Source organism: Leptodactylus fuscus, chromosome 2 (genome assembly GCF_031893055.1).
Source record: "Leptodactylus fuscus isolate aLepFus1 chromosome 2, aLepFus1.hap2, whole genome shotgun sequence".
Taxonomy (NCBI): Eukaryota; Metazoa; Chordata; class Amphibia; order Anura; family Leptodactylidae; genus Leptodactylus; species Leptodactylus fuscus.
The window spans coordinates 65,111,429-65,129,101 of NC_134266.1; the positions used below are offsets into that span (position 1 = coordinate 65,111,429).

The 17,673-nt window shown below is 43.2% G+C and overlaps 1 protein-coding gene across 2 annotated transcripts in view; it reads right to left on the reverse strand.

The window, feature by feature from the left end:
• Positions 1–491: 491 nt before the first annotated feature.
• The window catches only part of MTMR4 (myotubularin related protein 4), a 52,842-nt gene continuing 35,660 nt past the window's right edge, over positions 492–17,673 (reverse strand). For both annotated transcript variants that reach the window (XM_075263870.1, XM_075263868.1), the window contains 12 exons: positions 16,852–16,965; positions 15,414–15,613; positions 15,187–15,315; positions 13,869–13,980; positions 12,830–13,025; positions 12,569–12,754; positions 12,221–12,391; positions 11,362–11,513; positions 6,830–7,901; positions 6,185–6,295; positions 5,580–5,668; positions 492–2,998 (listed from right to left, as the gene is read on the reverse strand). In XM_075263870.1, the coding sequence (XP_075119971.1) occupies positions 2,821–2,998; positions 5,580–5,668; positions 6,185–6,295; positions 6,830–7,901; positions 11,362–11,513; positions 12,221–12,391; positions 12,569–12,754; positions 12,830–13,025; positions 13,869–13,980; positions 15,187–15,315; positions 15,414–15,613; positions 16,852–16,965 (2,710 nt within the window). In that variant the 3' untranslated portion in view covers positions 492–2,820. The remainder of the gene's footprint in view (positions 2,999–5,579; positions 5,669–6,184; positions 6,296–6,829; positions 7,902–11,361; positions 11,514–12,220; positions 12,392–12,568; positions 12,755–12,829; positions 13,026–13,868; positions 13,981–15,186; positions 15,316–15,413; positions 15,614–16,851; positions 16,966–17,673) is intronic.

Here is a 17,673-nt window from a genome sequence, read left to right on the forward strand (position 1 = left end):
GGGACATGATGGGGTTAACTGCTATTATTATGATCCCCATGGAGTTACTAAGCTGCAATACACATGACCAGACTTTTTATCTGCAATGGTGGATAAAATTATGGACTATTCAATGGGCCCATACACATGCTGTAGATGCCGTTGCTTTTGCGGCTGTGTGTCCAGGCCAAATTGAAGAGCTGCAACTTATGTCTAGACTTATACTCGAGTCAATACCTCATCATTTTTCTTTCTTTTTTTTTTTTTTTTTTAAATCCCTGTTTGGGTCTACATAGTCCTTCCCCTACCTAAAAACTGAGGTCTTACCTTATCTCCTAACACAATTGGCTGTAAGTTAACAAATACTAGACAAGGCCCCTAATGGCCACATACTTGATTAATAATTTAATAGGGTACTTCATTTAATTAATAAAAAGGCAACACTTTTCCTTTACTTGGATTGTAAAATTGCAAACACAGACAAAACAAAATGTGAACAGAGACCATCCCCGTTATAGTTATTTTATTTGAAGTGTCGTATTGTCACAGCACATATCAGGTTGAACACATATCTTACAGAGATATAATCAGTATTAACATTTTATTTGCATTAGTTTAGATTGTTTTAATTCCGTTGCATCCCTGTTGAGCGAATTCCCATCCCAAACACTCTGCTTTGAGGGACAAGGTAGACATACATAATGCATTTTTTTCCACAGTACACAGATATGGAATATTTTTCCATGAACATTTCCACATCACAATAAAATGCCCTCCTGGGAAGGGAACATGACACGTTCTTCTGAAATGAGGCAGCAATAACGGAATTGTTTCCATCGCTTCTCGCAGGATTCAATTTGCAAATGAAAATGGATTTTGTGGCTGGGTGGTTAAATGAAGTCCATATTCTAAAATCTAAGCCTATTATCATGGATTCTTGTCAGATCTGGGTTGGCTACAGGGGTTAACCATTATGTGAGTGTGAACCAAGACCAAGGCAAATAAGTCTATATGCATAGATTCTGAACCAGTTACCAAAGTAACCAAGCTCCGAATCAGTAACCGTCTGGTTTGTTGCTCGCAAGAGTTCCTAATACAGTGAGCCTATAATATAAACTGGCCACTGTTTCAGTCAATATTAGTATGTTGTCTAAAGGTGGTGACTTCTTGTCGGAGGAATGGTTCAGGATCCTTACATCATACATAGAAGTACCCTTCGGAGGATACCGGCTGTGCTACATGCTTATGCTTTCCTGCACGTATGATAGGACTACACAGTATGAAATAAGAATGTAGAACTTAACCAACCATTCCTAGTGAGGTTACATGTACCTACGTGGCTTAAACCATGTTAAAAATGGCATACCTCTTTCAGTGAGCGATCGTACCAATATTCAACTACGTCCTCCCAGGAAGCAGCCATGCAAGTCGGATGAGACAATATTGTCTAACAAGTTTTCTACTACACGGAACCATAGTGTACCAAGGGTTGTTAAGCAGATTGGTAAAATAGGCGCTGCATAGAAATAATTGTACACGTTGCTTCTGGATTGACCTCACAATTGGTGTCACCAAAAGACAGCATAGTGCGTTCAGATCTAAGCTACGTTCATGTAAAAAGGACCCCACAGCCAGCAATCTCGCTGCTACATCTTTGTCTGGCGTTGTCAAAGTGGAGACTGGTTTCACCCCCTCAACCAAGCCCAACACCAAAGTGGTATTGGCTTTTTAAGACCGCTGAAAAAAAAGAAAATCCAAAAGCTAGCAAGAACCAAGTATTTACACGACAATGCTGAAGCAACATATGACACCTCATGGCTGATTTATGTAACAAAGTGGTACTTTACAGATCAAGAGTAGAACAAAGAATATCCATTTCTGGCATCACAAAACCTTTTGGTATCAACATTTCATCCCTTGTCTGGGTTACATTGGTTAAGTGCACAAAAATTCATATAGCAGCATTTAACGTGAAGCCCCTCAAACGGAAACCAGAGAACAGCCAAGACTCGAAGGAGACGCTTTAACCACTCAGGAATCAAGTTTTAAAGGATTCTAACAAAAGGTAGAGTTAAACTGAAGACATAGATAAGAAAGACAAACATAAAGAAAAGTAAATGTCCATAGACACAGATGAAATACCAGTATAGGGTCGAATCGCCCGAGAGCTGAAGACGTACAACTCCAATTAAACCCTTAGCAGCAAGAGGCCAACTACTATTTGCAGCAAATTCCTCCACCAAGAAAAGGGTTAATATTCACAGTTTTTTTTTTTTTTTAGCACTCTGACCCTAATATTTACATGTAAACCCTGCATATTACGATGAAAAGGGCCCAATCCAGGACATTCTAACCACGTTTGTAATTTACTCCAGATGAAAGGCAGCAGGGGCAAAAAACCCTATCAGGCCACGATACAGCACACTTAGACTTTTAAAAATAGGATAAAAAAATAAAAAGAGAAAAATAAAAATATATATAATACAGAAAAATGCAGCTTGAATTCTTGTCATCTATCTTCTCTGGGCTCTTCTGCAACCAGATTGTCTGTCCACATTCCTACAAATGTTACCCTAAACCATACCAAGAGAAATCGAATACCAAAATCTTCTAATTGTTACAGAGAACCCTAAAAGGCCATCACATATCCTACACTTTACATGGGGAACGACCCTGTCCTGGTGCAGAAATGTAATGCTAAGGTAAGCCAGTGTGTTGCTTACAACCGAGGGAGGCGTTCACCGACATGCTTACGTATTAGTAGTCACGCCGTTCTCTTAAATCTTCATCTTGGCTGCAAGGAACTAAAGAAGGAGCATTAAGCCAGACATCATTCAGCACTCAGCTTGATGCTGCAGCTAGGGGTTTCTTTAGCTGTTGGGACATAAGTTCCCTAGCTCGACTGACTTGAATGTGGTCATAACAAGTATTGCAAACCAAGACAGGATCGTAGAGCTGTTGGTCTGGAATTGGAAGCTTCAGGTGGCAACAGCCTGCACAAAAAACGTTTCCACAGTTCCTAAAAAGATCACAAAGAATTACTTGCACACAATGGAAATGCATCAACAGAATTTCATTCTCAGCTTTAAAGGGATTCTACCACTAAATAACTATTTTTTCTGCTTTAGACGTCGGAATAGTCTTTAGAAAGGCTATTCATCTCTTACCTTTAGATGTGGACTCCACGTCGCCGTTCCTTAGAAATCCCAGTTTTTACTGGTATACTAATGAGTTCTCTCGCAGCAATGGGAGCGGGCCCCAGCGCTCAAACGGCGATGGGAGCATCCCCACTGCTGCCCGAGAATTCTCTCCAGCGATGCCTTTTTCAGCTGCATCCTTCCCTTCTCTGTCGTCTTCCTTCTGAGTCAGCAACGACGTCTGTGCAGTTGGCTCTGCCAATGAGACACTAATAGAGCCGACTGCGGCCATATTTTTGAGGCCGCAATTGCGTGCACGCGCAGTACGCTCCTCAAAGTCTTCGCCGAATAGAGCGTACTGCGCATGCTCATAAGGTCTGTACAGACCCTCTGAAGCCTGGATGACTTCACTCGCGCGTTGGAGGTCTGTACAGACCTTACTGAGCATGCACAGTACGCTCTGTTCGGCGAAGACTTCGAGGAGCGTACTGCGCGTGTGTGCAATTGTGGCCTCAAAAATATGGCTGCCGGTCGGCGCAGGCGTCGGAGCTGACGCAGAAAGACGACGACAGAGAAGGGGAGGATGCAGTTGAAGAAGGAGGCGTCGCTGGAGAGAATTCTTCGGCAGCAGTGGGGACATCCCCATCACCGTTTGAGCGCTGGGGCTCGCCCCCATATGCTCTGAGAGAACTCATTAGCATACCGGTAAAAAAAACGGGATTTCTAAGGAACGGTGCCGCAGAGACCACGTCTGAAGGTAAGAGACGAATAGCCTTTCTAAAGGCTATTCCGACGTCTAAAGCAGAAAAAATAGCTATTTAGTGGTAGAATCCCTTTAATAATAGTGTTTTTATGAAAATATCCTTTTTTATTAAAAAACAAAAAGATGTAAACACCGGTATATTGTACTCGTGGAGGCCTAGCTAAGGCATGATAACCTAACACATGCACACAGGGTCTATAGGCATCTCTCCTGTGACTCTCCCAGGTCTCCAGAGCACAGGACTATATACACAGTCCAGTCATATTAATGTGATCACCGCCTACTTTTGACATCAACATTAAATAACCAATCGCAGAAAGTACGTGTCATCAGGGGCCACAAGGTGGCTCAGTGGTTAGCACTGCAGCCTTGCAGCGCTGGAGTCCTGGTGTTCAAATCCCGCCAAGGGCATAAAACCATCTGCAAGCAGTTTGTATGTTCTCCCTGTGTCTGTATGGATTTCCATCCCATATTTTCAAAAACATACTGATAGGGAAAAATGTACATTGTGAGCTCTATGTGGGGCTCACAATCTACATTTAAAAAAAAGAAGAAAAAAAAAAAAAAAAGAAAGTACGTGTCATCAGCCATCTGGGTGCACTCATCATTGTGGAAGGCACGATGGATCAGTATAAGTATGCATCTATCCTTGCGGACCATGTTCACCCCTACATGCGAAATGTTTTTCCTCAGGATGATGGCATCTACCAGCAGGACAATGCAACGTGTCATAAAGCTCGCAGTGTACGTGCATGGTTCGAGGAGCACCAGGATGAGTTTAACGTACTCCCTTCGCCAGCAAATTCCCTGGACTCGAACCCAACCGAGAATCTGTGGGACCACCTCGATCGGGTTGTTCGCACCATGGATGCTCAACCGCGTAACCTAGCGCAGCTGAACATGACACTGGAGTTGGCATGGCTCAAAATCCCAGTGAACATCATCACAACATCCCCTCTCTTCCTGCACGTCTCGCAGCGGTCCGCTCTGCCAAAGCTGGTTATTCTGGATTTTGACAGGTGGTCACATTAATGTGACTGGACTGTGTACCATCACATCACACCATTAGTTAATTGACACTTTTCCCATTTATTGTGGCTGCTATAGAGCACACACATCATGCTGCACTTTTCATACAAACAGGGTCATTTCAACGATGCTTTTAGAGAAAAAATAGTAAATACAAATTACACAATTTCTCTTCTAAGTACCAAGGCCGGATTCACACAAACAACTCCTCTCCGGGAAAAATAGTGTGTGTGCGGTCTGTATTTCCTGGACTGACCTTGGCAGTCTCAATGGAACTCATGGCATCATAGTAAGTTATGATGCAGTGAGCTCCCAAAAGGCTGGATCGCTACTGCACCCCTAGACAGGGCTCAGTCATGTGAATCGGGCCTAGAATTCAATTAAAGGTGGTTACAGCCCCATATACCTTCCTTTAGTCAATCCATATTATGATAGAAGTCCTGGGTCTAATGTATTTGTCATAGTATAACACATAACTGACTAAAATGTGTCAGAGCACATGGGACTCCTCTAAAAATGATTGGATTCCCAGTTACAAAGCAAATGGGTCTATGAATAAATACAGGTATAAAGATCAGCGTTCACTATACTGAAATGGAGGGCTAATTCTAATTTATGTGGAGTGGACCAGCACTTATAATGCAATGCCCTGCGGGCAAACAATAACTTACCTGCAGTGGTGCCTCCGTTTGGCTAGCCAGAATTCACTGTCACAATTGAAACAATGTGAAGCCATATGATCGGGAACCCATCTTGTGACCTTTGTATTGACGATGGGAGAAAAAAAGGAAGAAAAGAGACATTCTTGTAAGACTATTCCGTTTTCTCAGTCTAAGATTCTGTTTCTCAGTAGAGCGGCCTCTCCCCATCTGATATTAATGATGTTTCATAAGAATAGTACAGCCAACCTCTTTAGCCCAATGCACAAAGGTGGCAGCAATCCAAGACAGACCCACAGATTTCGGAGATGGATTTACTGCTTCATATTATAAAGATGATCCCTATACAATGCGTTTTACCGTTAATAAAATAAATGGACATGGTAATTACAAAGAAGTGATAAAGTATCTGACTAGTGAGGCGGTATGAATCACTAGAAGGGGGAACCCGAGTCCCTGCTTCATCTTCCTCCTAGGGGTAGTGAGGAGGTGTCAGCGGAGGTCAGCATGCTCCTTACTGCTCCAGTCATACTCTATGGCATGCACATGATCACAGAATCCCTTAGAAAAGGAGAACTTTAAAATTTCTACTAAAGGGACCAATGCTAAATAGTTACCTCGGTATCCTTCTTATCCACTGGCTCCCAGCTAGTCTCTGAAAGTCGGTCTTCACTTTTATCAGAATACAGGTCATCTATATCACTGCTGTCTGATTCTTTTACACAGGTCTGTAAACAGAAAAGCGTTATATGAAAACAAAGAAGAGTACAGAGAGTCCTTGATATACATGTACAATAGTTTATGTATTGAATTACTACAATGCAGATTTGGGGTTTGGAATCCGCACTGCAAATCTGCATCACTTTACAGAACAGTGCATGTGAAAACCAGTGAATTTTCAAGGATTCAAGGGTTAGGATGAAACACCCAACCACAAAGATGTAGGTGGAGAGAAGGGTTAGGCATGGTACACCATTTCAACATGCCTAATCCTCTTGTTCGTGGGCAAATGATCCCCCCTTTACCAAACGCATACATTCCTGTCATCAGAAAAGATAGCCATGTTAACAGCCTTAGGCTGTATTCACACAGAGTAACGCGCTATTTAGCGGTGGCGTTGCCCGGCGTTAACGCGGCGTATACGCGGCGTTAACGCGGCGCTACGCGGCGTAAACGCGGCGCTATGTGCAAAAAACACAAAAAACGCCTGGCGTTACTCTGTGTGAATACAGCCTTAGTGTATTTCCACGTAAGGTACTCACAAAATCATCTTCATAATCGGCCTCAGGTTCTGGAGGTGGAGCACAATACTGTCGAATTTCCAGCTGTAGCTGCAACTCCCACACCTGTCTACGCAACAGGTCAACCTCCTGCTTATAGCTGGCTTCCATCTGTCTCAGCCGCTGTTGCACAACATCATTGGGTATAGGTAAACCATCGTCATCTTGATATAAGAGAGGGGCAGGAGAAGGACAAAGCAAAGGAAAGAATCGCCCAGAGTGAAGAGGCCTGTTATGAGAAGCTATCGAACCTCTATAGCTTTTCATTGACGGGCCAGAGCAGTGCATTGAGGCAGGGAAGTTGTAGGGAATCTTTGCTGCATCTCTAGATACACATGAGCCGGCTGTATGTCTTCCATGCCTACTATGAAGGCTTCTTGTAGAGTACTCATATGACAAATGACGACGGAGTCCAGTTTCACCAACAGGAACAGATTTCATCATTCCTTGTAAACTCTCCCAGTTAGATGCTAAAAAAGAAATCTCATTCCTTGGTATCTGAGATACCACTTTCCTATCAGTCCTACATGACTCCTTTGCCATCTTGATAGATTTGGTCAAATCTCTACATGAACTATTGACATACATATCACCCGCTAAGTTTGGACAAGGTGGTTTTGTCAAGGCTTGACAATCCTGGTCAGTGATAGATATTGTTGTAATAGTCTGCTCTTGTGTATCTATGCCATTTTCCAAGTCAGTTTTAACATTGTCACATTTCGGATCTGAAGATTCGGCTGTGGGATTTGATGAAATATCATGTTTCATCAATTCATTATTATTATTATTTGGGGCTTCAGTGACTTCTTGCATAGCTCCTTCATCACCTTCACTGACATTATGATCATCATTGGCTTTTTCTTCCTTGGTTTTGATATCTGAGGCTTGCTGCAGAGGGCTGTGACTTTCCGTATCGCTGCCGTCGTCATTGCTGCTTCGCGAGTCCAAGCTAACTTGGTGATTATTTAGGTTCGGGTCACTAGAAGTACGTGTCAGTATTCCCCCACTGTCACAAGCAGTGAGAAGATTGTCCATTGAGCGAGTTTTGGGTAACCTGGCATAGGGGATAAAACATAAAAAAAATTAGGGAAAATAAAAAACAATAAAAGCAAATCAGTTTGGTTTATATCCTATCCTACTAATATTATAAATGTGAAAGTTTGTGTATTTGGATGTTTGTTCCTCAATCACGCAAAAATGGCTGCAGGGATTCGGCTGACATTTGCCACATACATGCTTTGGAACCTGAAATGAAACATAGGCTACGTATTCTGCCAGTACATGCTCGCACCTCGCGACCACTAACCCCGAATTCTCCTTGCCGCCAGGCTAATGGAGCTGAGATGACGTCATCCACTCTCCTTGAGATACTTTCCGATAGGGCCACAGGATTGTGTGGGTGGCACTATGAACGCTGTAAATGCTGGAGAACATGCTGCCGACTGCAAGCTCGGGAGCATCCGGACCACGTGCCTGTGGTGTGGGGCCGCAAGAAGTAGTTTGCCTGCGCCGGCTGTGTGCGCACGCCGGGGGACTGCAGTATTCGGCCTCTGCAGGGGAGGGGGTTCGCGTGCGTCACAGTCTTCAACGTCCGTTTAGCCGGCTGTGCCGCAGCGGCTGCTGGCAGATGCATCCGATGTGTTTGGGGTTGGGGGTGTCCATGGGGGCACGGGATGGGTGTGGGGCGAATGGCAGGGGACTTTTGGGATAGGGTGACCGGCGGAGAGAAGGCCACATGCACCCGTGCTTTGCAGGAAGCTCTGCATACATTGGTTGTGCCGCTCTGTGACTCCGGTGGCTGGGGGTGGGAGGACTAGAGGAAGGGGGCAGCGCGGGGGGAGCGGGACTACTGACGGAAGGGAGCGCGTTGGTGGGTTGTGCGGGTGGGGGTGCTAATATATCTATCATATATATATATATATATATATATATATATATATATATATATATATATATATATAACCCAAAATCTCTAGTAGTCTGCTCTATACAAATCCACAGTTCTCGCCCGATTTGGGTGAAATTTGGCACGCCCCCTCTCCATGCACAGGAGCAGAATACTGCGCACGTTACATCTTGCTAGCGTCCCCCCGTCATGAGATTGGAGCCCCTAAATTTAGGCCCTATACATATAATGGAGAAATGTGAAAGTGAAAGCGCTGAGGGGAAAACAACAGTTGTGACTGCCAGGGATGGATTATAGCGATGGCACCTAAAGGGGCCGCACCACCACACACAACACACAAACACCATATAAACATCACACAGGCAGCACACATACACCAACCCACAAGCACAACACCACACAAACACCAGACCCCTCTAGACACACACAACACAAACACCACCCCATAAAAACCACATGCACACCACACACACACACGCATGCATGCAAGGACCACACAAACACACTCAGATGGATGCACACTACACACACGAATGAACAGAGCACATGCGTACTCACACACAACGACCGCACGCATGGACACTTGCTCATATGAACACATACACGCATACATATACACGGACCACACACATGCATGCACACATGCATACATAATCATGGATCACACGCATGCACACACATACATATACACGGACCACACACGTGCATGCACACATGCATACATACACATGGATCACACGCGCGTGCACACACACACACACGCATACATACACATGGATCACATGTACACGCACGCATGCACTGACAAAACATGTCTAGTATTCTTAGTGGCTGCTTGCACACTACAGTATTTTTCATGGGCCTCCAGGCCATGGATTTGGCAGTTCCATAGACTTCTTTATGCACAAAGCTGTGAATTTTGCAGGCTTAGTGTTACTGTAGTGTGCAAGCAGTCTTACTGAGCAGCAATATTAATCAGGCGAAAAACTGCCTCATAGTAAGATTGCCATTATTGCTTACAGGGAGCTTTCATCACTGATGCCCTACAATAGACAGTTGTTTAACTGTAAACCAATTTTACACTTTTGCTCATGAACTACTTATAGATTACACTGGAGGGAGGAGGGGAATGGATGCACTATTGATGTTAATTGGGTGTAAATCAGTGGCATAACTAGGAATGGTGGGGCCCCGTGGTGAGCTATTGACATGCCCCTCCCCCCAACACTGAAGACCCCGACCAACCCCCCCCCCCCCCACATTGCTGCACACACTATTATACCCCATAGTGGCCCCTGCACACAGTATTATCCCCCATAGTAGCCCCTGCACACAGTATTATGCCCCATAGTGGCCCCTGCACACAGTATTATACCCCATAGTGGCCCCTGCACACAGCATTATACCTCATAGTGGCCTCTTCACCCAGCATTATGCCCCATAGTGGCCCCTTCACCCAGCATTATGCCCCTTTGTGGACACCCATGAACAATTATTATACTCTGGGGGCTTTTCAGACCACAGAATATAATAATCGGAGACCCAGGTGAGATACAAACATAAAAAAACACTCTTACTTACCTATCACTGGCTTCGCTGTACTTCCCGCTAATGGAAGCCATCTTCAATGACGTCTGGAACGTCACGTAACCATGGGGCCTGCGTCGCAATGCAAAGGACGCATGCCCCCGTCATGTGAAGTCAGGGACGTCACACAAGTAGGCCCGAAGCCTTACCGAGAGGCAAGTAACACAGTTTTTTATGTTCCCTTACCTCCCCTGGGCTTCCGGTCATTATATGTGGGGTCTTTTCAGTCCCTCGAGTATAATAATACTGTTTGTGGGGCCCGCAGTGTCACTTACCGATCCCGGGCGCTGCCAGGATTGGTAAGTAAATAGGGTCTGTTTCCATTTGAAGTAACTCCAACCAGTAACGGCCTATTAAAAAAAAAAAAAATGCAGCGGTAGTGGCTGTCACCAGGCCTCCAAATGTCCTGGGCCCTGTGGCAGCCAATATCGCTGCTACCCCGGTAGTTGCACCCCAGGTGTAAATGTTTTGTTTGTGTAAGGTACATAAGTTTTAATTTTTGATAAAAAAAAATAGTTCAAAAAACAGTTGTGATAGTTTATACTACATAATATGTATTGAATATAAAAAATCAATAAAAATGTCGAAATTAAACAAAAAAAAGTTGTTCACATCAAGGTTACGACAAATTAGTAAAATGCCAAAATAATAAAAATTTAAAGTGGAAAAAAAGATTTACTGTAGCGTTCTCAAAATGTCAATTTCAGTATGATACTGAAAATTTTACTTTAGCATAAGCAACAATTTAACATGTTTTCCACGAACTTCCTAAATGGCAGGCACTAAAAAAAAAAAAAAAAAGAAAACCCAAGCGGCTTCTACTCCGAAACTAACCTGATCCTGCAATCACATGTGCCACGCAATTCCCTTAGGAAGCAGGGGGCAGCAATAGTGGAACAATACATGGCAATGCATGTATATACTTTATAACAAGACTACGATATGGTAGTAAACAGGTTTGTAAAAGAAAATGAAAGCAGAGTGAGAAGAAAAGATTTTATTTCATCTTGAAACCGTATACCTGTCCAGTGATCTAGAATTGAAGTCTTGTCCTTGAGAAGCTGGTAGGTAGAGTTCCATCCCATCATCTATAGGCATACAAGGTGAAGATGCAGGAATGTATACAGCTGTCCACAGCTGAAGAGCCCGAACGTGACAAACTGGGTGCAGAACCTACAGAACAAGAGAGTTCATTCTGGTTATATATATATATATATATAGTAAAAACACATTGCACAGCATATTATCAATTCTAAGTTGGTCATTTTGTGGAAATGTAATAAAGTAATTCCCACTGGTCTGTTTAATTGGCTGCAGTGGGGATGTCACCATATACTCCATGTAACTGCTAATGCCTATCACTGGTCTCGCAGTCTCATGCTCTGAAGTGGTAAAGCGTGATATGTGATTGTCATGGTGCCAGAAAGTAATCAGTTACCAGAAGTAATGGGGTGAAATAGTAACTGACACTACTAACACTTAATCATTAAAAACAGACATGTGATGCTAGTGTGAACAAAACCTTATTTGTTCCACAAAAAAAGCTTGTTTTCGTTTTTGGAAACAATAGGCAACTATTGAAGGGATCTTCGCAATACTGATGGTCTATCATTGTCAGATTAAAGGGGGTGCCAAGATTTGGACCGTCATACCACTGTTTGGCAGGGCAAAGCTGCAATTCCCTGCACTGCTTTTCTAAGAAGAAGGCGCCCAGGGAGACGGACCAATGTATACAATAAATAGGTCAGCTGTACTCTGCTGTAGCAAAAAGGTCATTGTCAGGAGATGCCGAGAGTTGGATCCCCACTCATCCCAGAGAATCCCTTTAGCAGCAATTATTTCTATTTCAGAAGAGAGAGAGGTTCTTGCATTAGACTTACCATCTCACCACCAGGCATGTAGAGAAGATTGTGAAAGTTCTTGTTACCAGTTCTCAATAGTGACCAAACTGAGCAAGTTCGCTTGTAGATGTTTCTGGTCTCTCGTTCACATGGGTTATTGGAGAGGAAGGTTCCATAGAGGCACGAGTAAGTGTGCTGCACTAGCTTCACCTAGGTTTACATAACATGATATTATGGCTTACTGTGTAATATTTTTCCAATAATATACCTATAACACATTATAATTCAACTAAAATCAGATTGTTCATTATTGTAAAAAAAAACTGCACTAAATGTATGAAATAAAAAACAAACATTCTCATCTCTGCAAATCAATGTGTCCTTTACCAAGAAGGCATGGTTGAATTCAAAGTGGCAAGGAAACTGATGGAGAAGCTGGTGGACACAGTCGAGCCACTGCAAGAAGACAGGACATTGCTCATTTTGATCTTCAGAATTTTCCTGATGACCACAACGATCCCCAAACTTATGGCCATAATCTAGCCAGTCTGTCTCCACCAAGACTTGGAATCCCTGAAGAAGAAACATCCATCGTTAACTTTACAAATAAACAGACCAAAACATATGTCTGCTGTAATAAATGCTGACCTCTAAAGTCCGGTAATATGGGTCCAGGAGAAGCTTTGCGAGGGATACTATCTGTGGGGTTCTGTCCCAGCCATCTGAGCAGTGAACCAGCACCGGACGCTCTTCTCGATCCACTGCGTTGGCCACCACTGTGGCAGCTTTCAGCATGACAGAGAGGTGCTGCAGCCACTTAGTACTTTCCAATGCTGATAGCCAGCTACAAAACACATAAAGGGTTTCACCACCAAACAGGTAAGTGGCATCTTGAGAGAGAAAGACCATGACGATGGCATTAGTGGATGGAAATGAAAAAATGGTCAGGCCAAGGATCATGAGGGACAAAAAATAAAAAATTAAAAAGACAAAAAACACATGCAGTCTGAGAAAGCAAAATGACTATATTTTATGGTTTGTATTAAGTTGAAATGATCCTGGCTATTTTATACTTTCTGGCTGGTTGCAGAGGCGATGGCCAGAGAGTGCTGAGACCATTGCAGTGTCCAGTCATGCGTACAATTGGTGGGAGGCCCAGACGTCAGACCCCAATAACCAATAAGTCATGGCATATCCATGTTCAATAGTGGGGAAAAAAGTGGTCAAAATACTTAAATGGAATTTGTCGGATCTATTTGGGACAATGAACCACCCACATGTCCTTATGGACTGATGGTTAAGGGTAAAAAAAAAAACCTAACACTTTATATTTGCCTAGAGAGGAGACAGACGAGTAGTATTAGTCCCGACCCCTGTGAAACTGGCAACACACACCATACTAAAGCCAAAGTTTACTGTTCTGGATTCAGCCAAAAACTGAGCCAGTGCAGGGAGTACAGCAGCAGGGTAAGGTTCCACCCCCCCCCCCCTAACTGTGTACACAGACAGTGTTACAATACTGCCATTTGGGAAAAGACCCATGGGTGATTCAGTGTCCCAAATAGATCTGAAAAATTCCCTTACGTACAATAAATACTAAATGCTACAGACATTTGGCCACAGAAAAGGCCAAAGTTCCAAAGGAAGCTAAAAGTTCTTACAAAGACTTCTTCAGTACAGAACTTACTTTCCTGGATCAGGCACTTGGTTGCACACAGCTCGCAGGTACTGAAAGCTATTCCGGATGGAGTGAATATTTGCCATTCCCATGAATGCGACTTCACAGTTTGGATAGTATTCTATTGGGAAAAGAATGAGAAGATAAAGGACTTCGATACTCGGGGAAACTATATAAAACGTCAGAAAGAAGAGGGTCATTATAAGACAACTATAGCATATCCGGGAGATGCATTAAGTGTCTCATATATGCAGGTTACTCAGGGAAGTAGTTGCTCCATCCAGATAAACAGAAAAACAAAAACAAACCAAAGCTTCAAGGTGGCTTTCCCAGTTTGTTCCCTTGTTCCCAGTTAAGCAATAAGTCACCTCAGCACAGAAAGGATTGCAATGGATAGCTAGCATAGGGCCCACCATTCACAATGGGACATGGACTCAGCTTAGATTCCTCACAATGGCATCTAAACAGGTGCCTAGAAAATTGTCCCAAAGACTTCACTAAACATCTCCAGACTATGAATATCTCTGGTCTGAGTGACTGCTGTAAAACATCTCTCTATGAAAACAGTTAAGCAATAAGTCACCTCGGCACAGAAAGGATTGCAATGGATAGCTTGCATAGGGCCCACCATTCACAATGGGACATGGACTCAGCTTATATTCCCCACAATGGCATCTAAACAGGTGCCTAGAAAATTCTCCCAAAGACTTCACTAAACATCTCCAGACTATGAATATCTCTGGTCTGAGTGACTGCTGTAAAGCATCTCTCTAAATGCTGCAAACAGCAGCTGAAGCAATATACATGTACAGAAAACACTACCTGGTTTGTAGAAGTGCAACATATTTTAGGTGAGACATTCCATTATAGCCCTTTCCTACAGACACCATTGGTACCAGTATTTGTAAGCTAAACACAGAGGAGGTATACATTTTTACAATATACGTTTTCTTTCTGTAGGTTCCACTTTTGTTCTTACCTTGCAAAATACCTTGTGTCAGAAAAAAAAACCCAGTGAAAAATTACAAATGCAGATTTATCTGTGTATGTAGAGAGTTTCACGTCTACCTATTCTATCATCTTATTTCAGTATTCTCTATTGTAACTGCATTTTAAGCTGCAAGTCCTGAACTCTGTGAGTTTTTCCCACTAAATACATTAAACCTCAATCCAATAGTGTTACGGCTTTCATGGCCACCTCTCTGTAAAAACTGGGAACCAAATACCCAATTCTCATGATCAGTGGGAGGCCTGAAGTCAATCCCATAACATTCCTTATTCTATAGCAACATCTCCTAGATTACATTCAGATGAAACATTTAGTTACCTTCACATTCGCAGCCTCCACCTTTGGCTCTGTTTGCTACAGCAGCAGTATAAGATCTAGCATCCAGGATTAAGAGTTTCTGAGGTGCTCCGCTCCCCTCAATACCAGGGCAGGCAGTTAGAGAAGAGTCTGGAAATAGCAATGAACACTGTCAGTTCTATCAATCTATTAAAAGTTTCTAGCTTTATAATGTGAATGCCAATAAGTGTAATGATATACCGTCTTACCAAAGTCTGTATCGCCATTTTCATTTCCATCGTTGCTACTTTTGTTGCTGAAGTTAACAGCAGCAGCGCGTCCGCCTGGATTCAGTGCACAGGCCTTTGCAATAGAAGTGACCAAGTACTCATCATCTGCATTGCGCCATCCCCACCAGCTGATCTCTGGCTGACTGCAACGTGCGATCACTGCTCCTGTTCTGGTATGTCTACAACACAACACAGTAAAGAACTGAATCCTAGCTCTGGTGATTACCAAAAGTTTAGAAATAATAAATTGCCCTTTAATCATAAGACTTTTCATGTTATGCACCAACTTCTTAATTTTTGGAGTGGCCTATTAGCAGCTCAGTTGCACTCAAAAGAATAGGATACAGTTGTAACGCCAAGCTGTGGCTCCTTTAAACAGTTGATCAGTGAGGGTGCCATGTGTTGGATCCTAACTAGAGATGAGCGAACACTATTCGAATAGCACGCACCCATAGGAATGAATGGAAGCGACAGGCACGCCGACTTTGCCGGCGGACGGCCGCTTAACCCCCTGCGTCCATTCATTCCTATGGATGTGTGCTATTTGAAACGGGAGTTTCGAATAGTGTTCGCTCATCTCTAATCCTAACCAATCTAATAGTGATGACCTATCCTAAAATATCCTAGTACTGGTAAACCCCTTTCAACTAACGCCATTGTACTGAGGGGCTTAACTGGCATTTGTGCCACACCAAATGTTAGCATCCTCAATTAAACTTCTTGTACATTATATAAGAGCAGTGACCACACTAGATACTGGAGTCACCAGGGCGGTGTGGTTGTCGTGCAGAGCCAAACAGTGATAGTTGTTATCTCGCCCACACCTCCCTGATAGACATTCCCCTGTGTGAGTATCTCATACTGAAGTCATGCCCAGGGGAAAATCGATCAAGTAGTAACAGGTGTAATAACAGCTATGACTGTACACAGCACCCTGACGCCACAGTGTCTCTGGCATGTAGTAGTGCGCCTGTTGCGATTAAACTTTATTACTCTTGCAAACTGTAACTGCAAAGATTTTAACGCCAAAATGTTTTTTTCAAGCCCTTGAACACCAGTGATAGATTCAATGTATCCTGTGACTATCAACGATGATAGTTGCCATCATCTGAACGCCACATATAGGACTGCAAAGGCAACTGGCCAGCATGTGCTGGGGGTAGCCATGGCCAACTAGACATTTATACTGCCGTCAACATCTTCTAGTGGAAAAAGCAAGCAGCAACCTGACCTTTAGCTTAGCTAGTTTTCAACATGGTCAGTAAAACTTCGAGAAGGTCCTGTTATTATACAGTCACCAACGTACAACTATTCCGTTTACACAGATTGACTATTAGGGTTATTTGATAGTGCTATATAGAGGAGAAAAGAGGAAAAGATAGGAGGTGCACTAAAAGTTAAAAAATGCTAGCTCTACCTGTAAACCACAACAGGAATCCTTTTCCATGATCTGAATGAAGAGACATTCTCGAGCTCCTTGTCGGTGATCCAGACAGGGACCAAGAGCTTCTGCGGGTAACTTGCACACAATCTAAAGAGCAACCAACACAAGTGAACCATTATTACAATAGTGAATATGTTATTAATACAATAATCATGTGATGGTATACTAGGAAAGAACAAACATGTTACTATGCACTCTACTGCCACTTGTGTCAGAAAAGAGTATTACATTATAATGAAAAATAAGATACACACGCACAGGCACAGACATACATAATAGTAAGGGCTCGTTCACATCTGCGATCGTACTCCATTCTGCAGATTTCCATTTCCTGCACAAAACAGGGGCGATGAAAACCTGCCGGCATGTTTCAATCCCATTTATTTGAATGGGCTTGAAAAGTCTCCGGCCATGTGCGCCGGTGAGCGTTTTATGCTCTCCGCGGCTAAACCGGTTTTTTTAAACTGGACAGAGTCAGACATGCAGTACTCCGTGTCCGGTTTTAAAAAAAATCAAAAACCGGTTTTGCCGCGGAGCGCATAAAACGCTCCCCGGCGGTCACAGCCGGACTCGGCATGACAAGTTTCCATCTTCTGCATGCAGAAGATGGAAACCTGAAAACGGAGTTCAGGCGCTGGTGTGAACCCAGCGTCAGATGTGTCCACACCGATTTTGCCACACATTTTGCTTGCTTGTTTTTAATAGGAATCTATTACTGATGTCTGCTTAAGTTCAGCATGGAAAGTAAGAGAGACAAGTCAGAACACAAGGAAACCTTGGTTACTACATGCGGAT